The sequence below is a fragment of the Enhydra lutris genome, unplaced genomic scaffold (genome assembly GCF_002288905.1).
Source record: "Enhydra lutris kenyoni isolate GAN:26980312 unplaced genomic scaffold, ASM228890v2 scaffoldscaffold8, whole genome shotgun sequence".
NCBI lineage: Eukaryota > Metazoa > Chordata > Mammalia > Carnivora > Mustelidae > Enhydra > Enhydra lutris.
The window spans coordinates 30,827,003-30,854,159 of NW_019154092.1; the positions used below are offsets into that span (position 1 = coordinate 30,827,003).

At 42.7% G+C, this 27,157-nt stretch overlaps 1 protein-coding gene across 5 annotated transcripts in view; it reads right to left on the reverse strand.

Moving 5' to 3' along the window:
• Positions 1-5,376: 5,376 nt before the first annotated feature.
• Positions 5,377-27,157, reverse strand: part of LOC111142619 (tubulin polyglutamylase complex subunit 2) — a 71,492-nt gene continuing 49,711 nt past the window's right edge. The window contains exons 3-8 of one of the 5 annotated variants that reach the window (XM_022495926.1): positions 23,489-23,576; positions 22,014-22,142; positions 10,341-10,454; positions 8,267-8,427; positions 6,850-7,003; positions 5,377-5,605 (exon numbers count right to left, since the gene is read on the reverse strand). In XM_022495926.1, the coding sequence (XP_022351634.1) occupies positions 5,409-5,605; positions 6,850-7,003; positions 8,267-8,427; positions 10,341-10,454; positions 22,014-22,142; positions 23,489-23,576 (843 nt within the window). In that variant the 3' untranslated portion in view covers positions 5,377-5,408. Of the gene's footprint in view, positions 7,004-8,266; positions 8,428-10,340; positions 10,455-22,013; positions 22,143-23,488; positions 23,577-23,762; positions 23,853-27,157 lie in introns of all 5 variants that reach the window. The other 4 variants (XM_022495928.1, XM_022495927.1, XM_022495929.1 and 1 more) reach the window with 4 other exon arrangements.

Below are 27,157 nucleotides of genomic sequence, written 5' to 3' on the forward strand. Positions count from 1 at the left end.
GTAGGGAAGGTCCAGAAGTATCTTTTGTGATTTTGTGATGATTCCTACTCCGACTGGTGAGAGGATATGGCAAGAGATTAGTCAGATTGTTGGTACTCAACTAAGGGAGGGCCAAGCCATTTATATTCTCTTAATGAGTCCTATTTAATTACTGCGTTTAAAAAGTGTATTTGTTTAAGATGATCCACCTGAGGAAGTACAAATTTATGATTTTGTAGTTCAAACACCATTTCAATTGTTGATTTAGTGGAAATTGTTCCTAACTCCTGGATTAGCAACAATGATTTGCTTCCAGAATGTTTTGTAATTTAGAAGTAGAGCATTGCATGTACAGGAAAATTAAATCAGCTGGATAATTAGAACAACTGAGGATGAAAAACAGTACATCCAAGTGTGTGCTTCCAAGTCACCCAAGCGGCCATCACTGGAGAATGATGGACACCCAGCTCCTCGGATGCTGTAGGGTCAGCGTGTGCTGGGCTGTTGCACGTCTGGGACCGGATGTAGCAGGTTCCTTGCTCATGGCTGGTGGGGCCGGAAGAGGTTTGCATGGACCAGTCGCTGTGTCTGTGGAGACTCGGGCGTGCTCACCTCATCTCCCGTTAGAGGGGCTAGACAGCTGGAGTCTATTTAACACATTTTCCTCTGTTCATTTTGATATAATCTAGACGTTAACTGACTTAGGTAGAAACAGGAAGAGATGGGTTTTGGTCAAATGGAAAAGATACTCCGTAGAGGCCCTGCACCGTGTGTTACAAATACACAGCGTGAAATCAACCTCAAGGTAAGTAGGGTGCTTTCTGTGACTGTGTCAGCAGCTGGTTTTCCAGTTTCCAGTTGGGAACTGGTAGGAGGGGTTACTGCAGTACTCAGGACTATTCGCTGGACCCAGTCAAGAGGGGGTCTTGTCTCTTGCACTTTCAGAAAATAAACTAGAAAGCTCAATTTCCTTCTGAATCACTGCCCCTTAATAGCCTCTGCCTAGAAATGCTTTTAAACCGGCACTGCTGTCTGGAAGGGGCTCCAGGGGTGGACAGCAACAGACTTCTGCACAGGGAAGTGGGCTAGGAAATGGAGACAGTCGCCCAGTCCTAAAAACACTTGAATTGTGTACCCAATGGAACATTTATACTTTTGCAAACTTCAACTTTCAAATAAGAATAAAAAATGTGGTAGCTGTGCAGGAAGAGCTGGGTGCTAAGGAAAGCTTTTACAACTGCTTTGTTTGGTCTCTGAAAAAAATGTCCTAGATACATTGATTTGAACAAGGTCATCTTTACTAGAACTCAGTACACAGCAGCTAGTGGTAGAGCTGGACACAGGATTAGAGCAATTCATCAACATCAGAGACCTTCTTGACTCAGAAGATTAAGGCATAAGATGGGAAATGACAAGGGAAAAGAGTTGATTCCTGCCTTAACCCAACCTTAGAAATGCAGTCTCAATGAAAAAAAAAAAAAAGCGTTCTAATCCAGCATCCTCTCTCAGCAGGTGGTAGGAAAAAAATAATTTGAATTTCATTGGAGGAAAAACTGCCCTGAAATTGTAAAGGTTGTGGAACTTGACAACTTCTTCAATCAACATATGTATATAGAAGTTCACCCTTGGGTTAAATTTTTAAGGGTGTATTTATGGAAAAATGATAGAAGATGAATTTCTGAATTTGCTTGTGCTTGACTGAATTCTTCCTGTTTTTAATGGATAATATTGAAGGTGATTTCCCATTTTTTAAAAAATGGTCTAAAACATGATTTGTAGAGTTAGTAGTAATTAAGGCCACAGCAGTCCATTTTAGAATCACATTTTTAAAGAAAAAAGTTTTTTTTTTAATTGAAGTTCCTTAATAAGCCTATGTTCTGGAATCCTAACACTCTGTTTCAGAACCTGTGTGTGGCCATAGTCTAGAGCCACCCGTGGAAGATGAGCCTCAGGAGCCTCCACACATGTAAATGTACCCTCAAGAGAAATCTGCCTTCACCTGTCCCCCAAGGGATGACCTTATTTACAGATAAAGTTTAAAAGTGGACAGTTGGGAACTGGAGCCGTGGTAAAGGTAAGCGGTTTTTCCAGAGGTTTAATCTTGCCCTTAATTAGTTGGTCTTTATTTGCAGCTTTTGCTTGAAGGACAAGGTCTTTCCCTTAGCTGGACTTGAACCATTCTGAGGACTATTTGTGTCCCTGCTCTGGTTGGTCTCCAAGGTATTCTTTGTCAGTCTTGATGCTGTGGGAAAAGGTAACCTATCTCCAGAGGAATGGTAGGTACTTTGAGAAATGTTCTTATTTCTGAGCTCAGGAGGGTGTTCTCAAAGCCAGGCTCACCTGTTCCTTTAAGGGCAGAGGAGAGAAGGTGCTCAAAGAGGCAGAAAATTGTTCTTTTCTTTCTGTCTGCTTTCCACGCTGGACACAGCAGAGGCCAAGAGGCTGAGCTGCCTCATAGCCTTTGACTGCCACACGGGGCAAAGCCCAGAACCTGCACAGCCCGCTGGGCCTTTCCACAGTGCAGGGACATGCTGCCTCCTCCCTGACTTTCCCTGTGAGCCAAGAGGTATAAAAAGAATATATAAAGTAGGAAAGGATGCAGTGTTTTTGGTTTTTTTTTAAAGGTATTATTTATTTATTTGACAGAGATCACAAGTAGGCAGAGAGGCAGGCAGAGAGAGAGGAGGAAGCAGGCTCTCTGCTGAGCAGAGAGCCCGATGCGGGGCTTGATCCCAGGACCCTGAGATCATGACCTGAGCCGAAGGCAGAGGCTTTAACCCACTGAGCCACCCAGGCGCCCCAGGATGCAGTGTCTTACTTAGAAAAAGAGTGTCTTCAGGTTTTCTTGAGTACAGTAGGAGTATAAAAGGGCTTCGCAGCAGAATTACTCTGAGCATTGTGAGGTGAAGACAAGTCCCGTGCGGTCTGGGTCAGGGCGGCCCTGTAGAACTTTCCGTGGTGACAGAAATGTTCTATATATGCACCATTCTGTAGGGCAGCCCCGAAACTCACGTGGTCACCGAACACTTGACATGCTGCCAGAGAGACTGAGGAATAGAGTTTTAGATTTTAAGTTCAGATGGCTACAGTGGTCAGTCGCCGGAGTACTGGATAGCGCAGGTATGAGAGAATACACCTTTGTATATACTCTGTTACTGTTTTATTCATTTTACATACTTTTTTTGGGGAAGGAGTGAAATTTGTATATAAACTGCTTTGGCCTATGTTTACTCCAAGAAATGAACACCTTGTCTACAAAACTATGTCTAACGAAGGTTAGAGTCACATTATAGAGGAGGAAGGGAAAAAGAAGGGACTAATTTGATTGCTCACCTATGCGCTGATTTAATCCTCATAACAGCTCCGTAATGGAGGCTGTGTACTAACCAGGGCATATTCAGCTAGAGAAACAGTCCAGTCTGGGTTGGCTTAAACCAAAGAAGAAAACTCACCGCAAGACCCCCAGGATTAAAGGGTAGTCAGTATAAACGGGTACCCACCTACTGCTGGTGACCTGCAGTCAGGGGGCCAGAGTTCTACTACACAAGCATGGCCACTTAGGGATGCTGTGTCTGAGTGGGTACTGCATTGAACAGAAAACAGAATATATATTATATATATTGCAATCCTTAGAGCAGCTGTTAAAAATGTAATGCAAAGAACTGTAACTTAAAAACCAACAGGTGAATTAAAATGGAATTATTTAAAAATTAAAATTGGAAGGGCAAAGACCAGATACATAGAAATGCTTGGTCACAAGAATTGCTGAAACTGGGTGATGCATACATACATGGGTTCGTTATTCTACTTATCTTTGTAAATATTTAAAATTCTCCATAATAAAAGGTTTAAAAAATACATGTGTTCACACAGGGCCCCTTGGTCCTTCTGATCTAATCATTGTCCGTGCTTTTCTAGATGAAAAACAGCTTTTGAGCTCTTGTCCATGCAGTGCAAGCACAACCCCTCAGACCCATTAGGTGGAAAGCTTCGGGCTCGGTCAGCATTCTTGTCACAAGTGCAGTTGATGAAGAGTCCTGGTATTTCCTTGCAGTTTTGATGAGTGGGTCTGGAGTGGGACAGGAGTATCTGATTTTCTACACACAAGTCCAGTGACATGGATGCATGTTCAGGTTTGGGGAGGGAGAGATTCTATGGATTATTATGTGCAGGTAGCCCCCCGTCGTCCTGTCCTTGGCTGGGGCACTTCCTGGCTGTAGGACCCATGCAGCACGAGGATGTGGCACTTCGCACACAATCTTAATTATGCCAGTGCATCGTGAGGCATCCTGCCATTGATTCTCATTTTGTGATTCCAGCAGAGTATCTCTTTCTGGGCAGCTGATTTACGGTAGAGCCTCCTGCCATGTCAGTTGCTTTGGTTTGGAGACACAACTCTCATGGGTGAGTTTTCTCCCCAGCTAGCACACCGAGCTTACGGGCTGTCTGCGCCTTTCCTCAGGAGAGCTCCCTTCTTCCTTCACAGGGGCGGCTTCACAGGCACGTGATGGGCACACATGATGCCCCACACCCACTGGGCCTCACACGTGGTTGAATGCTCTCCTGTCACTGTCTGGAGTTCTTAATCTTGTCTTTGAACTTGTGTTTTGTAAGTGAAGTCTGATGAGACAAAGCCACATACACAGGAGCAGAGGTGATCCCTGCAGGGTGTCCCCTGCTCCCCACCACTCCATTCACTTGGAGCCTTTGTGACGCCGGTGTGCACAGAATTCCAGCAGACCCACCATGTGCAGGTTGAGAAGAGATTCAATATAAGCAAGTTATTCCTACAACTGAGTAAGTGGGGGCACTGAGAGCCCCAAGAGGCCATGCTTTCCATTGGAACCGGACTTGATTTGAATGCAAAAGGAAGTAATGGCATTCTAAGAAGTGTGAATGACCCTGGAACCCCATCATATCCTTTTTCTACTCTTGTTACTTTTCTTATTTTACTCCTGTCATTTTCCTTCGTTAGCCATCCACGTCTGCTGAAAATGATGACTTAGGAGAAAAAGAAAACATACGGCAGCTCCTACTTTTTCTTTTAGTCCTTCCTTACTCATCAGTAAGGTGAAAGAGTGTTGATAGAATGTGTACATATCAAGGAGGGAAATAATAGTTGAGCGAGGCTTTTCTGTAGTGTTTCCAGTGTTCTAGTGAGGACAAAGTATGTATATCATACAACATGTATACATAAGCTATGAAATACAAATTAATTTTGGTGATTCTGCATGAGTTCACTGCTCTTCTAGTTGCATTTAAAACAGGAATTGTGTACTATAAAGATGAATAAAATTAATGCTAATAATTTAGAATTTAAATTTTTTCATTACTTAGGACAGCATTAAGTAGCAAGTAAAAACCCCGCATAACAAGATGTGAGAGAGACCATGGAAGAACATTTCAGTACTTTTAATGGTACTATTTTCCTATTTTTTGGACATGAGGCCCCACATCTTTGTTTCGCTCTGGGTCCTGCACCTCAGGTAGCCAGCATGGCTCTTCACTGCTCTCCTTTCCTTCATGGAGCCCCCTTCCTTCTCTCTTCTATAGCCTCCTGAGGACTCCCACTGATGTGAAGGGCACCACTGCTCTCCTAGTTCCTCTGCTGCTGCACCTGTGAGAACTAGAAAAGGGCCAGGGCTGAGTTCAAAGTAACTCAAGGGAGCCACCAGCACTAGAGGCTGGCTGGCTATAGGACAGGAGGACATGCCTGCTCTATGTTCTTCTAACTCTGACTTGTCTTGGAGCAGCTGCCACATGCTGAAATCACTGATCTTGTGCGGTTGGTTCTCCCTTTGATTTGATCGGTTCTGGCAAAACAATTCTTCTAACAGACTAAACTTCAGCTATTATCCTTGACAGCTTGGTCCTTTTTTTTCCCTTTCTGCCACTCCGTGAATTGATGAAAGCTGGGGATAGTAGGCAGGGCGGGTGGACAACTCTTGTCAACAGTGATTTCATAAAAACTCTTTATGAGGAGTCATGGAAAACAATGCTTGGGAATTTGTTTTTGTTTTTATATTAAGGTTAAGCAGGGAATTACCTCCTCTTAAAAAAAAAAAAATTTGGCAATGTATAAACACACTGCAAAACTGGAAATGACAAACTTTTATAGGAAGCTAAAAAAGACCAGAATTAAGAAAAATAAAAAGAATATATACAACTGTATCTTCAAGAATTTTCATGGAACATTATGACCCATCAAATCAAGATATCCACATTTTCTAACAAAAATGAACTGATCTGAGTAAGGCAGCATGAAAATATTCTAATACAGTGCTGCTCAACAGAACTTTCTGTGATGACGGAAATGTTCCATTATCTCTGTTGACTACAGAAGCTACTGGCCACATGGATGCGCACCATGTGGCTAATGCAACTGAGGAACTGAATTCTTAATATAGTTTAAACAGCCACTGTGACTAGTGATTACCAACTGAACAGCACAGTTCTAATGCCTCATGGGTCAAAATCAGTGGTTTCTCAGGGGATTTCTCTCACCACCACTGACAAGTGTAGAGGGTTGGGGGTGGAAAGAGAGGGAAGCTCTTCACAGCTCTATTTAACACTTACGTTCGGAAACTCTCTCTCAGAGGCAAGAGATGAGGCAAGGACTCTGGGGGAGACCTGAGAATGCCCTTGAACTCCTGGCTAATACCAATGGAAGCAGAAGGCCTAGGATTTGGCTCACTGTGATGGGAAGAGGGCTATGGTACAACTCATAGAATCTGAGGCTTGGGCCATCTGTGCACGGAAATCATGTTGAGGGGCTCGCGGGGAGGTGGGGTGCTCATTTCCGGACAGGGTTTCCAGGGCTAGAAGAGGATTTAGAGGTGGAGGGAGGACCTGGGGGCCCTTTCTGGCCACCTGCAGGCTGGACTGGCCCTTTCTTTTTGGGGATTAAGGTCTTGTTCTTGCTCTTGAACACTTTGCTGGGATCCAGCTTGTTCACGAAGGAGTTGGTCTCTTCTGCAAGTAGGTCTGTATTGTAGGTGATGGGTTTATACATGTTGAACCACTGCTGTAAGGGAGAATTGGGAGAGGTCAAAATTCGAAGGAGAAAGGTGACTGTTTATGTTCTTTAGTGGGGACCCAGAGGTAGAGAGGTGGGGAGATAAGGCAAAGAGAACAAACATTTTTATGAAAAAAGCCTTGAAAATCTGTTAGGACTTCCTTTAGGTAAAAGTGATGGCACACACATTGCTTTATTAAGTCTCGTAACCTTTAAAATAAATCTAGCACAAGGACTGAGAATGTGAGTAAACTTCCTTCTGATCTAGTGAGCCCTGAGCATGGGGATGTGGGACCCAGAGCATCAGCGTCCTTCTAATTGTTCTGTCCTCACACCAGCTACTGCCCGTCAGGTGGATATGGCAGCACTTCCCCCCAGGGAAGGTGCATGACAGAGGCCAGTGGCAGGCCCTGGCTGTGGGAAGCTGCGTGTGCTGGTGCTCTCTTTCCCTTCTGGGCAAAGAGCATCACATTTATTGACCTCACCATGTTGACTGGATGGATGTTAGGTGACATTTGGGCAAAGTAAGGCCCAGCAGATGAATACATGCCTGGTGCTGAGCCCCTGAGTCACTGCCACCCAGCCAAAGTTCTTCAGGGCACACCTGGTCTCAAACTAGGCGGTATATGAGCATTACCAGGCAACCATGCTTGAAATGTCGCCCGGATCTATTATGCAAACAAGGCACATCCATACAACGCATATTCCGTATTACTAAAAAGGACAGTTCTGCAGGTACTGGTAGGGAATGAACCCCAAGACGGGCTGTTAAGTGAAAAGAAGGTGCACAATGACGTGAGAAGTATAGTGCACTTGTGATTTAGAAAAAAGGAACCGAAAACCATATGCCTATATGCTTTCTAGGCAAAAGTACTGTGTGAAAAACACAAGAAAAACGGAAACAACGGCTGCCTCTGGGGGAGGCTGGGAGGCTGGAGAGCCTGGGAATAAGACTGACTTTTCACCCTTCCTGGGTGCATGTCCTGCCTATCTAAAACCAACGCTCAGACCTAAGCCCCCACTAAAATTTAATTAGAAAACTCCCAGGTGATTATGAGGATCAGCCAAGTTTGGGAACCACTTAGTTCAGTACTAAGTCAGGCCATCCACCTTCACTGGCACCATCTGCCTTGCTTAATGAAAATGCAGGTTCCTGGGCTCCATCTCAAGTCTTCTGAATCAGACAGGGAAGCTGGGAATCTGCATTTAAGCATTTCCTCAGAGATTCTGATATGGTCCACAGATAGGAGATGGCTCGTGTCTCTCCCTTACCTTGGCCTGCGGGCTAATGCCATAGCTGGTGAAGGCGTACTGCCACTGCGGCAGGCCCAGGTGCGTGATGAGCAGGCGATAGTAAGCGGTGAAGGTGTCTGTGAGAAAATGCCAGTATAATGCTCTGTCCAGGAACCAGATCTCAGTGTCTTGTGCTAATGCTGAAATAGCAAACAAAAGAAAGAAATGAACGGATGGCATAAGACTTTTCTACTTTTATCTGTAAAGCCAATATACTCTCATGGTTTTAAAAAAAAAATTCGGACCGGAGAGGGTGGTGGGGATATGGACATTGGGGAGGGTGTGTGCTATGATGAGTGCTGTGAAATGTGTAAACCTGGTGATTCACAGACCTGTGCCCTTGGGGATAAAAATACATTATATGTTTATTTAAAAAAAAAAATTAAAAAAAAAATTCTAGTAGTGGAAGGATGAAAAATACAAGTGAAGAGTTCCTTAGGCCCATTCTCCCATGGCCACTGTTAGGGGTTTTATTGGTCTTCTTGTACAAATACCTGATCAGTCAGCTGACTGACTTCTGTGCTGGGCATTGGCCATCTGTGCATTCAGGCTGACCATTCAGCAGCCCCCCCGCCCCACTGGGCACAGACTGTGGATCTCAGTTTTCCTGATGGGACAGACTCAGCCTGATTTCTTTTCTTTTCTTTTTCTTTTTTTTTTTTTAAGATTTTATTCATTTATTTGAGAGACAGAGAGACCAAGAGCTAGAGAGCACAAGCAGGGGAAGTGGGAGAAGCAGACTCCCCACTGAGCAGGGAGCCCAATGTAGGGCTCCATCCCAGGACACTGGGATCATGACCGGAGCCAAAGGCAGCCACTTAAGCGATGAGGCACCAGGCACCCCAAGGCTCCGGTTTTCTGAGGAGATCTCTGTCAGGAAGCTGAAGGGCCGTGAGCAGCCACTGTGTTGGAGTCCAGACCAGCTCCTGCTCTGGGTCCTGCCTGTGCTGTTGCGGGAGGTCCGGGTTCAGTGGAAACAGGCACGGTCCCAGCAGCGCCAGCCTCACACTCACTTCTGACCTTCCATTCTTCCTCCTGCAGGCCTCTAGTTCGTCTCTTGTCTAATGGCTACGATGGCTTCCTCGGTGGCCCCCACCCTCCAGTCTCTTCTTCTAAGACTGCCTGTGCAAATGTACATTTCCATCTTAATTTGGCTGTTCCTTTACTGGACTTCCCAGTGCCATGTCCGAACTCCTTCCAAGCTGTGCATGAAGGGGAACAACTGGACTTCTGGCTCCATCTCCTTATCCACAAGATGAACCAGGCAGTCCTATGATTTGAAATTATCATTCCTTCCAAATCAGCTGCACTTTCCCATGGCAGAGCTTTACCTAGTCTCTTTGCCTGCATGCTGCCCTTACCCCACAATCCCTCCTGCCCCACCCTTCTCCACAACCCAAGATGTGGATGAAAGGCTACTTTGCAAAGTTGGTCCCTCCTTTCTCTAGGGTTAAAATCCTGGCGTCTCTATCTTCTCACCCGTACAGGCTGAGAGCTACCTGGAGAGGGCTGGGCCTTGTCCACAGTCCTAGGGCAGGGCCTGAATAGTTGCTGGGGGGGCCAGCTGTTGCTCTGGGGCCAGAGCCTTTTCCTCTTGAGTTCTCATCTGAGGTCTTAAGACTGATGTCTACTCATTCAGGTTTTTAGTGTTGTTAACTTGCCTACATAGAGAAGTGTGTAAGAAAGATAATGCTTTTCCGGGATGCTTTTCTGATGTGTGAACCCGTTGGAGGAATGTTTATAGAGGAATGTTATATAGAGCCTGTTTATAGAAACAGAATGACTATTTCTTTTAGTTTTTACTCACTTATTTTCCTTTTCCTATTTTTTTCTGCAGTAACTCACAAATGACAGCTTAAAAAAAGACTCTAGTGATTGGCCTAGAAGGGAATGCTCAGGGAGGACCAAAGAGGCTTACTGGGTCTTTACATCTCCAAGAGACCTGGCCGCATCTCATGGGTCCAGAGTGGAATGTGCCTTTTGTGTCATGACTGGAGAGGAGGATCATCCTGCCACACCCAGCTGCAGGGCCATGCCTGTCAATGATTCTTACCTGGTTTCCCTCTTTTGTAGACAAGGCAAACCTTCCCATTCCCATTGCAAGGATCCAGCTCAAATATCACGCTGCGAGAATCAAAGTGTGGCTTCTCTGGCTGATTCTCACTGGCTGCAAACCCAGAAAGTAACAGTTACGTTCAAACATACTCAACTCAAACACATACTTATCCAGTACTGCTAGGGTTGGGGGGTGGGGGAGAAAAACAGAAAAAAGCCTTATCTCAGACATATTCTTAACTACTATCTCCAATGCAGGCCAAATGAAATTTTTTTAAAGATTTATTTCGGGGGGGTGGTGCCTGGGTGGCTCAGTGGGTTAAAGCCTCTGACTTTGGCCCGGGTCATGATCTCAGGGTCCTGGGATCATCGGGCTCTCTGCTCAGCAGGGAGCCTGCTTCCCTCTCTCTCTCTGCCTGCCTCTCTGCCTACTTGTGATCTCTCTCTCTGTGTCAAATAAATAAAATCTTAAAAAAAAAAAAAAAGATTTATTTCAGGGGTGCCTGGGTGGCTCAGTTGTTAAGCGTTTGCCTTCGGCTCAAGTCATGATCCCAGGGTCCTGAGATTGAGCCCCACATCGGACTCCCTGCTCAGCAGGAAGCCTGCTTCTCCCTCTCTCACTTGCCCTGCTTGTGTTCCCTCTCTCGCTGTGTCTCTCTTATCAAAAACAAACAAACTAAAAAAAATTAAAGATTTCAGGAGCAAGTAGGGGGAGAAGGGGAGGAAGAGAATCCTCAAGTAGACTCCCCACTGAGCGTGGGACCCTAAGATCATGACATGACCTGAGCCGAAGCCAAGAGTCAGACACTTAACGGAATGAGCCACCCAGGCACCCCCCAATGAATTCTATACTCTGTATGCCCAGGATCTTACTCATGTCTAAGCCTTTTGTCTGGGCTTCTCTATCACAGACAGACAGTGTCACAGAATCTAGCGGACGGTGGCACAGGAAAACAAACTGAACTTGCGAGAGTGGGAACATATAAAGGCAAAATAATCTGGCCTGATGTTGCCATCCCTTTTTCCCAGATAACTGCTTTCCCCTTATTTATAGCACTTTATGATCTTTTGATTAGAATCTCTTTTCCTTGGCCTAAAATGTATTTATAATATTTAATGTTAATTACATTATAATTAATGATAAGCCTGGTTCAATCAGAGATACCTACCTAGTAATCACATATAATGGCATACCAGAAAAGAGAGCCATTTTTAGAAATGCAAGCGTCAGAAACCTTTCCTGCTTCTTTCGTTACAGCCGTTATGTCATAAAGATTAATATTAGTGAGTGAGGGTGAGAGTTTACAAACCTAGGAGAGACTGGATAAAACAAAGCCTATAAGAAGGCTACTTTTTACTTGTACATAGAGTCATACATATAATTTTACGCAAATGCAAAAATATTTACATTTCTAACTAAAAAGTGCTTTAAACATGACTTTTCCTTCCCCTGGAAGTTACACTTTAATACTCTTCTTCTTCTTCTTTTTTAAAGATTTTTTTAATTTTTTTGACAGATAGAGATCACAAGTAGGCAGAGAGGCAGGCACAGAGAGAGGAGGAAGCAGGCTCCCTGCTGAGCAGAGAGCCTGATGCAGGGCTCCATCCCAGGACCCTGAGACCATGACCTGAGCTGAAGGCAGAGGCCCCAACCCACTGGGCCACCCAGGCGCCCTTTATACTCTTCTTAATCTTATGTGGTCTTCGACTCATGGAGTGCGACAAGTTCCGCCTGGCTTCCCAGCTCTAGGCTGTGGACTAGAAAACTCTCTCAAGTCATAAGCTGAGGTTTCCCTTCTTTATTTACATCTCTCAGGCTCATGGTCCTTCACTGCCCGATGGTCAGTGTCTTGAAATCCTTTTTTTTTTTTTTTTTAAAGATTTTATTCATTCACCTGATAGAGAGAGACCACAAGTAGGCAGAGAGGCAGGCAGAGAAAGGAGGAAGCAGGCTTCCTGCTGAGCGGAGAGCCCGATGTGGGGCCCGATCTCAGGACCCTGAGATCATGACCCGAGCCGAAGGCAGAGGCCCTAACCCACTGAGCCACCCAGGCGCCCCTTGAAATCCATTTTTATGTATCTTCTCTGTTGTTGTTGTTCCAAGAGGGCAGATAAATCAGGTTTGTGATTCCCATCTTGGGTGAAATCCGAAGTCCAGAATGTAGGGTCCCACCAAGCTTCAGCAGCCCTGCCCTGACTGATGCTGACGGGACCTGCCCGCAGGGGAAGAGTATAAAATAGGACCTCACTCAGTGTGGCTCCCTTCTCCCATTTGTAGATGCCACTCTAGTTTCTGCTCACTTTTGGTTATTCTCCAATCTTTTTGGGTCATTGTCTTTAAAGTTTTCCCAGAGTTTATAGTAGTCTTTGACTTGGTAAAAGGTACTCTGCCATTAGCAGGAAGATGAAGTCAGTATTTGAATCTTTTTTTTTTTTTTTTGTAACACCAAATATGCAATGTCTTAGTTTCTCACTGAAATTTTAGTTTGGGTTTATCCCCATGTGTGCATTAGCATTACCGTGCCTAATAATTCACTCTCAGGAGCACCCATGAATCTCTTTCTTGTTACCTGTTATTTGTGCTGGTTCTTATTCATGGTCGTGTGTTTTTCATGTGCCTAGTCATTTTTTAAAAAGGAAGTATTTTTTTGAAAAATTATTTATAAAACAATTTGAGGTCTAAGATACTATTATCATCCTCCAGGGTGGAATTTTCTTTTTAAATCAGAGCTTTACTGAGATATAATTCACCTACCATACCATTTACTCATTTGAAGAATACAATTTAATGATTTTTATAATATTTACAGTTATATAACCATTAAGATAATCAATTTTAGAACATTTCTCTAGAGTGAATTTGTTTCTGCTATGCTCCTGAGGAGATCAGTAACCTCGAATCATTTTAGTCCAATTTCCAGATTTAACATTTTCTGGGCCACACAGAGGACTTACACTTGAGCCTCAGTCCAGGAGAAAAATGGTTACTTTTGGCTTATTCTGTCTCCTGGGTACTGCTCTTAATGGTGCCAACCCCAAAAGTAGCAAGTTTTTATGGGTGTCATCTTTTGTAAGGTCTGGGCTCTGTTTTATTCCACTGGTCTCAAAATGGGGCAAATCCGCAGCGTTCCAGCATCCTTATAGCCTGTTGTGAAGAGGGCAATCAATGCACTACAAGCGCTTAAATCTCGTCCCCCCTGGATTTGTGTCTTCTGGATGTTAATCTGACATTACCTCATCACCTTGTTAGCTCTCTGCTGTTTTTAGGGAGGTGGCTTTTATATTTTGCTCTGACTTCTCAGTTGTCTTCAGGAGGAAGGCTTCTCTGAGTTACCTGTCTGCCATTTCCAGAAGAGGAAATTTCTCATCAGTTTAAGTGTGCTCCTAAAAATAACATATAGATGAACTTTGCTTTTTGTATCAATCTAACAGTCTTTATTTTTCAAAAGGGAAATTTAATCCCAGCACATTTAATATCAGGATTGATCAGTCTTGTTTTATTTCTCCTAATGTTTTGTTTCCTAATTCTTATTTTTCCTCCTGTGATTCAATATTCCCTTATTAAGTTAAACATTTAATGTAGATTTTTATTCATTTAGTGGTTATCTTCCTCCTCCCCATACCCCCGCTTTGCATGATTAGATCAATAGGACTTTACCCTTATTTGAAAACAATAGACCATTATTTCTCCTAAACAGTGTGGCATGCAGAATTCTAAGGCCCTCAAGATTTCTGCTCCTTGTTATCTATACCTTGCAGGACCTCCTGCCCTTGAGTACAGTCAGGACCTGAGAGTATGATGTAGCAGCCACTCCCTTGATTAGCTTACGTGATAGGAGACGGTAAGAGCAGACTGCAGAGGCTGTTCCCGCTGGCTGAGAAGTAAACTGCCATGTTGTGAGAGGGTCACGTGGCTAGAATCTAAGGGTAGTAGATTTAAAATTGTGGAATTTTAAAACATTAAATTTGTGGTAATCTATTACACAAAAATAGAAAGCTCAAGCACCAAGGTAATCTTGTTTCCCGCAATAAGGTGGTACTATTTCTTCCCTATAGTAGGAGGAGACCTTCCACTTTCTGCTGCTTTTCCTCCTTTGTCCTACATTTTCTACTATTAAGGACCTCAGGAACACTCTCTATATTACTTGCTAGGGCTGCTGTAACCAAGTACCAAAACTGAGCAGCTTGAACAACAGAAATTTGTAGTCTCACCATTCTGGAGGCTACAAATCCAAGATCGAAGTGTTGGCTGAGTTGGTTCCTTTGAGGGCTGTGGGGAAACAAATCTGTTCAATGCTTCTCCCCTGGCTTCTGGAGTTTCCTAGCAAATTATGGCTATCCTTAATGTGTAGAAGTCCCACCCATTTCTGCCTTCATCTTCAAATGGCATTCTTCCTGTGTCTCCACTGACATCAAGGATGTCAGTCATATTGGATTGGGATCCACCCTACTCCAGTATGACCTCATCTTAACCACTTACACCTGCAACAACCCAATTTCCAAATAAGGTAACATTTATTCTCAACTGGGGGTTAGGACTTCATTATGTGAATTGGGAGGGGGTGGGCATTAATTTAACCCATAATACTTTCATATCTTCCCTTTTTCCTTTCTTTTAGTTTTAGCTGAGACCGTATACAGTTGACCCTTGAACAACACACAGACTGAACTGCATGGGCTCATGTATGGATTTTTTTTTACAGTGCTATCAATATATTTTCTTTTCCTTACGATTTCCATAACATTTACTTTTCTCTTAATTTATTGTAGGAATACAGTGTATATTACACATAACAAACAGTCAATTAACATGTATTTTGTATGTTATTGGCAAGACTTCCAGTCAAGAGTAGGTTATTAGTAATTAAGTTTTGGGGGAGTCAAGAGTTCTACTGGGATTTTTGACTTCATGGAGGGTCAGTGTCATTAACCTCCACATTGCTCAAGTATCAACTACAGTAGGTTTTATAATATTCCTTGCACTGTGTCCCCCTTCCCAAGAATTTTTTTTTTCTTTTTTCAAAGATTTTAGAGAGAGCGAGCACAGGCATGCGGGGGAAGAGGTAAGGTGGGGGCAAAGGGTGAGGGAGGGAAGCAGATGCCTACTAGGCCCAATCTAGATGCCTACTAGATGCCATTGAGGCCCAATGTGGGGCTCAATCTCATGACCTGAGCCACCCAGGTGCCCCGGTGTTGTGTAACTATTACTTAAGAATTCTTAGGGGGCACCTGGGTGCTCAGTGAATTGAACGTCTAATGCTTGATTTCAGCTCAGGTCATGATCTCAGGGTCCTGGGCTTGAGCCCCACATCTGGCTCTGCACTCATCAGGGAATCTACTTCTTCCTCTTCCTGTGTCTGCACCCCCACCAAGCTTGTGCTCTCAAATAAATAAAAGCTTAAAAAAGAAAGTTATACAACACATTCCTATCTAGAAAGACTCCTTTCTATTAAGATTAAATGCACCCTAACTCTTTCATGGGAGGTTCACTGGTCCCTTTCTTTCCTCCCACATCTTGGGACCTCCATTCAGTTGCATTTGTCTTCTGGTTAGAGTATAAATATTCTTGAAGTTTTACATATCCTTCCATATTTTTTTAAATAAACTGAGAGGTATATGTGGTCTGTATACATAGGATTCTATTTTTACTCCTTGTTGCTCAGTAATGTGTACATGCTTTTTATCTCTAGTTTCCACTGCCACAAAAGAGAAGTCTGGTATCCGTCTGATTATTTCATCACAAGTAATTTATTTTTGCCTAGAAGCCTATAATTCTTTCCCACATTATACAATAGCTAGGTGTCTCTTTTCTCACCAGTTTAACCTGGGTCTCAGAGCCCTTTCAATTTGCAGAGAAATTTTCTTTTATTAGTGTGTCTTGCCTTTCTATCTAGTCTTTTTCTTATGAGCACCTGTAATGACAATGAAAGGACTTCTGGATCTATTTTCTATTTTTCTTTTATTTTTTTTACGATTTTATTTATTTATTTGACAGAGACAGAGGGACAGTGAGAGAGGGAACACGAGCAGGAGGAGTGGGAGAAGGAGAAGCAGGCTTTTCACTGAGCAGGAAGCCTGATGCGGGGCTCGATCCCAGCACCCTGGGATCATGACCTGAGCTTAAGACAGACACTTAACAACTGAGCCACCCAGGTACCCTATTTTCTATTTTTCTTACCCTTCCACCTTTCCCCTCATAATTTCCCCCTTTTAAATTTATCTGTGCTTTTAAATAAGTTTTGCACTTGGTTTATCAGGCTACCAACTTAAATCTTATTTAAATTCTTCAATTTATCAATTGTTTGAGAAATTTTACTTTTCTTCTATAGGAAGCCTTTATGCTGTCTTAAATGTCTCTAACAGATCTGATTCTTGTTTTTACTTAGGTTTTCATGTGTTCTTTAGCAGTTTTATTTGCCTGGTTGTATATCCTGGTATTTTTTCCTGATCATCCACTTTTTGACTATTGAGTACCCTGAGAAAAGTATTTTTCCAATTAGGTATAATAAGACAGGGTCTAACTACTGGACTATTCTAAAAAGTGTGAATTCAGCAGGTGCCAAAAGGCCAAGTGGTTTCTATCTCTATGGGTATGTAGGACAATGTAGTCTCTACCCCTAGCTATGTTGTCCTTAGCTGAGGGTCCCTGAAATCCTCTCTAGTATCCAATCCACCTCTATCTTCCAACTTTGTCAAAGGGAGGGAAGACTCAGTCTACTTATTTAACAACTTGTTTGCCTTTGGGTATTCAAAGCCCCAGCACACACATGAAGCAGATGTGACCTTTTCCCTTCTTGAGGACTCCACACATCTCTGAGGGGTGGGTTTTTCCCAAGACCTGTCTCTTTCCAGGCTTTGCTCCTGGATCCCTCTAGTACAGGCATAGCTTGTTTTATTGTGCTTCACAGATAGTGGGGTTTTTTTGCCTTTTTTTTTTTTTTTTTAAACACATTGAAGGTTTGTGCCAACCTTATATTGGTGTTTTGGCACCATTTTTCCAACAGCATTTGCTTACTTTGTGTCTGTGTTACATTTTGGTAATTCTTGCAATATATCAACCTTTTGCATTGTTTGTTACGATGATCTTTGATCAGTGACGTTTTAAAGTTTGAATCCATTCTTTACTACCTTTCCCCCCATATTTTAGGTACATAGTGTCATACTTCACATAACTTTATTTTGCGAATCCTTTGACTGATTTTTACAGATATTTTTCTTGCTTTTACTTTTTATATTCTTAATTATTGTCTTTCCTTTCCACTCACAGAATCCCCTTTAATATTTCTTGCGGGCTGGTTTAGTGGTCATGGACTCCTTTAGTTTTCGTTTATCTGAGGAACTCTTTATCCTTTCAGTACTTTGACTATACCATGCTACTCTCTTCTGGCCTGCAAAGTTTCTGTTGAAAAATCTGCTGATAGCCTTCTGGAGTTTCCCTTGTATGTGATGGTCTTCTTTTGTCTTGCTGCTTTTAAAATTTTTAATCACTACTTTTTGCCATTTTAATTACTATGTGTCTTGGTGTGGACCTCGTTAGGTTGATTTTTGGGGTGGGGGTATCTCTGTGCTTCCTAGATCTGGATATCTGTGTTTCTTCCCCAGATAAGGGAAGTTTTCAGATATTATTTCTTCAAATAAATTTTTTGCCCCTCCCCCCTTTCTCTCTTCCGGGATTGCTATAATGTTGATGGAGTCATTGAGTTCCCTAAGTCTATTCTCACTTTGCATAATTCTTTTTTCCCCTCACTTGTTCAGTCTGATTACTTTCCATTACTCTGTCTTCCAGGTCATTAATTCATTCCTCTGCTTCCTCTAGCCTCCTATTTATTCTACCATGTGCATTTTAAAATTTCATTTATTGTATTCTTCATCTCCGTTTTAAGGGTCTCACTGATGTTCTCCACTCTTTTCTCAAATCCAGTGATTCTCTTTATGACCATTACTTTAAATTCTCCATCAGGCATATTTTATGTTTCACTCAGGTCTCCTGCTGTGGTTTTGTCCTGTTCTTTCATTTGGGACATATTCTTCTGTCTCATTTTGTCTAACTCTGCATCTGTTTCTATGTGTTAGGAAAGTCAGCCATATCTCTTGCTCTTAAAAGTAATGGCCTTATGAAGAAGCAGTTCTGTAGTTCCCTACAGCGCAGCGTCCCCTGTTCACTGGGACCTGGAGTTTCAGAGGTGTCTCCTATATGTGTTGTGTGTGCCCTTCAGAGGTGTCTTCTATATGTGTTGTGTGTGCCCTCTGTCCTGGCCTCTTTTTCCTTCAGTGCAGTCATCTGCAGAGGCTCTCTTTGCCTATTGTGGGCAGTGTTTGGCCCCCAGCCAGGGTAGGGGTATATTTTAACAAGGTATGCACCAGTTTGCTCGAGAAATGAGACCTATTACCACTGCTGTGAGGAGAGTTCAGCCCTAACGGGATCTGTGAAGTATGCATGGCTGGGCACTCAACCTTAGCAAGGCACGATTCAGGCTTCCACAGGGCCCGGTGGAGCTGTTGTCATAGTCACTGTTGCAGAGACCAAGGGCCTGCAAAATGTGGGTATTGAGAGATGTGGTAGTGGTGAGGTTTGTGCCTATCTTCTTGACCATAGTCCTTTGATACTACTCTGACCATTCTGAGGTGCCATAAACACCTGCAGAAGGCAGCAAACCTGATAAATGTATGTGTTCTGAATGCATCACTGACTGGCCATTCCATCTCTCTTCCTCCCCTCAGGCTTCTCTATTCCCTGTGATACAATAATGAAATTAGGCCAATCAATAACCCTACAAAGGCCTTGGAAGATTCAAGTGAAAAGAAGAATTGCATGTCTCTCACAAATCAAAAGCTTTGTGAGGAAGGCATGTTGAAAGCTGAGATAGGCTGAATGCTAGGTTTCTTGTTCCAAACAGCCAACTTGTAAATGTAAAGGAAATGTTCTTGAAGAAAATTAAAAGTGCTACTCCACTGAACACATGAATGGTAAGGCAGTAAAATAGCCTTATAGTTGATATGGAGAAAGTTTTAGTGATCTGGATAGAAGATCAAACCAGCCACAACATTCCTTTAAACCGAAGCCTATTCCAGAGCACAGCTAGCTTCAATTCTAAGGCTGAAAGAGAGGAGGAAGCTGAAGAAAAGTCTAAAGCTAGCAGAGATTGGTTAATGAGGTTTGAGGAAAAGCTGTCTCTATAACATAAAAGTCCAAGGCAAACCAGGAAGTTATCTGGAATATCTAGCTAAGATTATTAACGAAGGTGGTTACACTAAATAGCAGATTCTCAGTGTAGACAAAATATCTTTCTGTTAGAAGATGCCACCTAGGATTTTGAAAGCTAAATAAGTCAATGCCTGGCCTCAAAGCCTCAAAGGATGGGCTGACTCTTTGTAGGGACTGCTGCAGCTGGTGACTTTGTTGAAGCCAATGCTCATGGACCATTCTGAAAATCCTAGGGCCTCGAAGAATTATGCTAAATCAACTCTGCCTGTGCTCTACAAATGAAACAAGAAAGCCCCGATGATAGCACATCTGCTATCAACATGGTTTACTCAATATTTTAAGCCAATTGTTGAGACCAACTGTTCAGAAAAAAAGTTCAAAATATTACAGCTTATTGACAATGCACCTGGGTCACCCAAGAACTCTGACAGAGATGTACAAAGAGATGAATGTTGTTCTTATGCCTGATAACGTCCATACTGCAACCCATGGATCAAGAAGTCATTTGAACTTACATGTCTGAATATTCAAGAAATATGTTTCATAAGGCTATAGGAGCTATAACCAGTGATTCCTCTGATAGATCCAGGGAAAGTAAACTGAAAACCTTCTGGGAAGGATTCACCATTCTAGGTGCCATTAAGAACATTCATGGTTCATGGGTAGATGTCAAACTATCAACATTAACAGGACTCTAGAAGTTGATTCCAACCCTCAGGGATGACTTTGAGGGATTCAAGACTTCAGTGGAGGAAGTAACTGGATGTGGTAGAAACAGCAAGAGAACTAGAATTAGAAGGAGAGCCTGAAGATGTGACTGAATTGTTGGCAATCCCCTGATAAAACTTGTATGGATGAGGACTTGCTTCTTATGGATGAGTAGTTTCTTGAAATGGTTTCTACTCCTAGTGAAGAGGCTTCTGAAGACTACTGAAATCAGCACAAAGGATTTAGACTATCACATAAACTTAGATGATTAAACAGTGGCAGTGTCTGAGAAGAAAGACACCAATTTTGAAAAAAGTTTTACTGTGGGTAAAATGCTATCAAACAGCATGGCACAGTATAAAGAAATTATTCATGGAAGGAAGTGTCAATCAATGCAGGAAACTTCATTGTTTTAAGAAATTGCCAAGCCACCCTAGCCTTCAGCAACCCACCTCCCTGATCATTAAGCAGCCATCAACATGGAGGCAAGACCCTCCATCAGCAAAAAGATTACAACTTGCTGAGAGCTGATGATGGTTGACATGTTAGCAATAAGGTACTTTTTGATTAAGGTTGTACATTGTTTTTTTAGAAATCACACTTTAAAGGCCATAACATAGTATAAGCCTAATTTGTTTAAGTACTGGGAAACCAATAAATACATTTGCACTTGCTTTATTCGTGTGGTCTGCAACTGAACCTGCGTATCTCCAAGGGATGCCTTGCCTGAACTAGTGTATACCTGCTTGTGCAGTTGATGGAGAAGCCTTGCATCGGTTCTCTCTGCCAGACCTTCAGTGCAGCCAAGGCCTTAGTATTGGAGACACTAGTTGCTTAGTCAATATTCATTCTCCCTTTCTTTCTTAAACCCCAGTTCTGTTTGAGGGGAAAACACTGGCACAGCTAACCATACTTCCTCAGATTCCCTGCAGCTATGGGTAAACTTTTGACTCTGTTCTGGCCAATGGCTTTTGGGAGGAGCTTCTGAGAAAACTATTGTTTTCCTGATAAAAAAGAAGAGATTCTGCCAAAAGACAGTTTTTATTGTTGTTTTGCCTTTCACTCTTCTTTTTCCTCCCTGTACATAGACAGGAAGCTTGGAGGTACAGCCCACATTCTTCAATGATGAGGATGAAGGCCATATCCAAAGGCTGGTGCAGGAGAAAGCCAGAGGGAGACTTTATTATTGACGTTCTCAAACAGCTGCATCAGCCTAGTTCCAGATTTCTGGTTATGAGAAAAATAAACTCCTATTTAGTTTAGATGTTGTAACTGGGTCTCTGACATACGCACCCAAACACAATTCTAATCGACAAAGTCCTCACTTATGTGCAGTTGCTCATAGCTTTTCGCAGCCATTTGAATCAGAGATGGCAAAGAGCCTGGAGGGAGGAAGGGAGCTGCATTTAGAGTCCATGCTCCCTGAAAGCTCTTGATACTGAAATGCTGAGTCAAGTGATCTGTAACATTCATTCATTTACTAAACATTCATTAAGTACCGACTATGTGCCAGGCCTAAAGTGGGTACTGGAAACAAAACAAAAATCTCAACCTTGGCATTTCTTCACGACAATTTCCTTTATGGATACAGGCTGTTTTTGTATGTTATTCCCACGGTCCTAAGAAGCCACAGCGGGAAAGGTTTTGGCTTGGCGAAAGGTACTACAATGCCACAGCATCTTCTTATGGCTTTCAGCATTATAAAAGGGAAACAAACAGGCTAATTTCTAACTCAGAGCACAAGTTCCTTCAGGTTACCTTCAAGTGCGTCATCCTCCAGGTCTGCCAGAGTTGGTGCATTCGGGAGTGAATACACAGAAGACTGGTTGAGTTGAGTCAGTTTTGAGATGCTGTTAATTGCCATGCTGCCCAATGGAATGGTGTGCTCTATGGAAACAGGAGCAAAGAGAAACAGCCTTATTACCATGATCATCATAAGAACTTCTGCTGGAATAACTTAAGCCTGGCTATTGTTTGATCCCAGGGCTAAAAATCTAATGGAAAGTGGAAGGAAGAGGATCAATGCACCATATGCCCCAGAACACCAACCTTTTGTAACAAGAGTCATGAGTGAAGAGACCCCACGGCATGCATTAAGATAGAGTACTGAAGAAAATTTAAAAAGGGGATGCTCAAAAAGAACCCAGAAATCAAGGCTGGGGACCCTGTTTGAAGAGCAAAGGACCAAAAAAATGTTTTTGCTCCCCCCTTCCCTTGCATGAAGGGTTATAATTCCCATAGAAGTAACAGCTTTGGTTATATAACTGACCCATTCTTCTCTTGTAAGTTTTCCATGATGGAAGATTGCTCCCCTTCTAGTTGCCATTTTTTCATACTCATTGCAGAGAACTTGACAGAAGACTAGGAACCAGCCTTGCCTGATTCCTAGTCTTCTGTGATTAGGGTGTAAATAAGGAACAGGTAACTGTATATCTTCCTTATTATATAGAATCCTTGTCATATAGGATGATGGCCACCGGATGGCATACAAAGACTTAGAAATCCAACTGCTGAAAAAAACCCAAAGGCAGTGAAAGAGCTGGTATACAGACTATATGAAGTCCAAGCAGAACAGACCATTATGGAGGGAAATACCAGAAGCTGCCTCTGCTGTTGACTTTAGCTATCCAGGAAATGACAGAAAGGGGGATGGTAAATGGGGACAGCATAAGAAGGCTAGGATTGGGAGGATTAAATGAGAGAAGGTATTAGAATAATGAGCAGGGACTCATTCATGAAAACTTTGTGACTTATTTCTTCTCTGTGGGCCACTTGCAAAGGGGCTTGCCTATCTTCATGATGTAGGTAAGGGAAAACCTGACCATTGGTCTAGTCTCTGTCCATTCTCTCTCTCACTCTAAACTCCAAAGGCCATAGTCATGCTTCAAAGAAGGACTCTTGTGACAGAAGGATCATGATAAGAATGGTTTCTAGGCCAATGGAGGAAATAATTCCAATCTAAAAGTTCATGGTAAATATTCAGTAATAAGCTATAAAAAGTGCCTCTAGCCAGCTGTGAGAGAGACAGAAAGGCTTTGGGAATCATCAAAAAAAGGAAACCAGCTAGACTCTGGCATAGTGGATGGTGGGTGAAGCAATGATAGTATTTGTTGGCTTTGGGGGGAAAATCATAGCTTTTGGACACTGCACTTTAGGAGAACTCATGACAACCATCCAGATACCCAAACTCTCAGCCAGAGAAACATTCCCCTACAGCAAGAAGGTTGACTCACCATCCAGCTTCACACTCCATGTCATGTGGAAGCCATTGGTCATCAGGTAAAAATTCTTCACATCCTCAGGTAGCACACAGTTATTTTTCTAGAAATCACAAAGCAGCTGAGTGTTAGGTCAGGACTGAGAAAGGGCACAGGGCTATGCCCCAAAGCAAATGGGGATAATATTTATGTTTTAGATCCCCAAAATGGGAAGATTCTGGTAATCACCTACAAACTCCATTATAGAGTTCTAGTTCAAGATGGCAATATAGAAAGTTCCTGAACTCACCTCTTCCCATACAAACACCAAATCCACAGTTACACATGCAATAATTCCCTCTGAAAGAAATCCAGAAGCTGGCTTAGCAACTCCTACACACTGGTTGAATGAGAAAAAAAATGCACATTGAAGTGGGTTCGAGAGGCTGAGACACAACTCACCATAAACCCCACCACTGTCACCGGCAATACACAATCAGGAGAGAATTCACAAACCTGATCTCTCTAAGGAGGAAAGGGTGTGAACCCTATATCAGGGCATGCCACCTTTTAAGATCTGCATCTGAGAGATGAGCTTCCCAGACACCTAGCTTTGAAAGCCAAAGCGGCTGGCTCCACAAAATCCACAAGGCTATAAAGCAAATTGAGAAACAGTTCTCGAAGGGCTTGTGCATGCAGATTTCCCATTCCAGGGCCTTTTGTAGAGGCAGCCAACTGAAAGTACCCAGACTTCTTGTGAAAGCAGATTATTTGTTTATCTCACAGCATCCGCCTGAGTGACAGTTACCTAATTTCACACACATCTAGGGGCCTACAGAAATACTGCCCAGGGAACAGGGAGTCTGGAGGGCATCATCTCCACCCTCTCTGCCTTGCTCCATGCCAGGAGTATCTCCCAGAGAAGAGCCTGTGCACCTACCTGATAACACTGGCCTTTGTATCTATTGACTAAGGGACACCCCTTGATTACTTGGTTCTGGTGGCCAGGGGGCTTTCATTTCTAGGTCCCACAGGACTATAACAAAGAAATAGTTCTAAATCGGCTATCCCACTGATAAAGAATAGTTGGAAGAGAGGCAGGCAGGGACAAGCCCCCTCCACCCCCCTAAAAGGAAACCATACTTTAAAGGATTTTACACCACCCTGGAAGGAGCCCTTCACCTTTTCCCCTGTGACAGAAAGAGGACATAAACCTGATTGCAAGACAGGTGCATGGAGGGTTCATTAGATTCAAATAGCCCATCACAAAGCCCATAAAACCCCCTAGACTTAGAAACTCCAGGGGCAACCCTCTCAGCTCCCCTCCCTCTTTAGGAGCTTTGTACTATCACTCAATAAACCTTGCTTTGCTGCCTAACCACTCTGTCTGGTTTATCTCTTCATTTTTCAAAGCAGTGTGACCACAGACTGTGGGAAGGAAAAGAAATCCTGAACCACACCATGGCACAGTACAGAGGCAGCGGACAGGAAAGCCAGTCTTTCCATGAAAGAGGCCTATTAGTAGACCTTTAAAAGTTGTGGCCCAAAGATATGTCCTCTGCCCAGAACCGGGAGGCCTGTGGGCATCATGTTCGCACTATCCCTCTACCATGCTCTGGGTCACCAGCATCTCTGTGGAAGGACCTATGTAAATGTATGGCACTCTGTCTTTTTTTTTTGGCTGCCACCTAGAGGACACAGCTCTCAATACCCCGGCTCCAGTGGCCAGCAGGGCTTATGTTTATCAGTTCAATGGGACAGTAAGCAAAGAGATAGCTCATGACTGGCTATCTACTAGTGTAGAGGGACAAGAGAAAAACATTCATTTACTAGTCTTCCCCGAAAGGTGTATAAAGTTGACCCTTAAACAGCACAGGTTTGAAATGTGCAGGTCCACCTCTATGGATTTTTTTTTTCCAATAAATACAGTAAAGTATTGTACATGTATTTTCTCTTACAATTTCTTAACTAACATTCTCTTTACTCTAGCTTTATTGTAAGAATCCAGTGTATGATACATAAAACATACAAAGTACATGTTGACTGTTTATGTTATCAGTAAGGCTTCCAGTCAACAAGTTTTAGGGAGTCAGCTTATAGGTAGATTTTCCACCATGCAGAGGGGCTGTTGTTCTTAACCCCCTCATTGTTCAAGGGCCAACTATATTTACATACTTAAAAAGCTGCTGCCTGAGGGCCCAGCTTCCAACCAGCCTTATCTAGGTGCTGAAAGAGATCTTCCTCTTTGGAACAGGACAGGTCTCAGCAAGCCTTCAACCACTGGGAGTCATTAAGGACAAAGAAGGTTGCCTGGACAATCACAAAGGTTTGAGAGACAACAAAGAGTAAGGGCAAGGTTGAACAAGGTTCACCTCCAGCATGAGACCATGCCTTCCAGACTGGAAAAAGTGGCTATTTTACCTAATACACAGAAACCAAGGTAGAGGGGGGGAAAAAAAATAGAGTAATACATCCCAAACAAAAGAACATGATAAAACTTCAGAAAGATCTTAATGAAATGGAGATAAGTGATTTACCTAAGGGTTCAAAATAGCAGTCACAAATATGCTCATGTTGACCTCAACAGAGAAATGAATGAACAAAGTGAGAATTTCAACTAAGAGATACACAATATAAAAAAGTAACACACAGACATCCCAGAGCTGAGGGATACAATGATTGAACTGAAAAATACAATGGTGGGGTTCCAGAGCAGACTAGATGAAGTGGTAGAGGGGTCAGTGAACTCAAAGACAGGGTAGTGGAACTCATTTAATCAGAGCAGCAAAAAGAAAAAATTTAAAAGAGTAACGATACCTTAAAGGATTTATGAAAGAACAGAGAGCAAATGAACATTAGCATAAAGGGGTCCTGGGAGGAGAGACAGGGAGAATGGGACACAAAACTTATTTGAAGAAATAATGGCTGAAAACTTCCCCAACCTGGAGAAGGAAAGAGACATCCCACATCTGGGAACTGCAGAGTTCCAAATAAGTAGAACCCAGAGCCCCACACCAGGACACAGAATTATCTAAGGAAAAGGAGACTCTTAAAAGCAGCGAGAAAAAAAAAAACCAACTTAACTTACAAGGGAAACCCATAAAAGACTAGGAGAATATTTTTTCAGCAAAAACTTTGCAAGCCAGAATGGAATGGCACAATATATTCAAAGTATGGAAAGAAAGGAACTGCCAACCAAGAATACTCTATCCAGCAAAATTATCCTGCAGCATTTAAGTAGAGATAAAGTTTTCCAAACAAGCAAAAGCTAAACGAGTTCATAACCACTACACTGGCCTTACAAGAAATGTTAAAGGGACTTCTTTAAATAGAAAAGAGAAGCCACAGCATGTGAAAATTAAGAAAAAAATTTCACTGGTATAAGCAACCATACCCTGATGGTAGTACATCAACTACTTACAAAGCTAATATAAAAGTTAAAAGGCAATGGTAGTAAAATCAGTTATATCTACAATAATCAGTTAAGGGATAAACAAAATAATACAAATTGTGACATAAATACAAAAAATGGGGAGGGGCATAAAAATGCAGTGCTTGTGAGTCAAGATGGCGGAGAAGTAGCAGCTGAGACTACTTCAGGTAGCGGGAGATCAGCTAGATAGCTTATCTAAAGATTGCAAACACCTACAAATCCAACGGGATATCGAAGAGAAGAAGAACAGCAACTCTAGAAACAGAAAATCA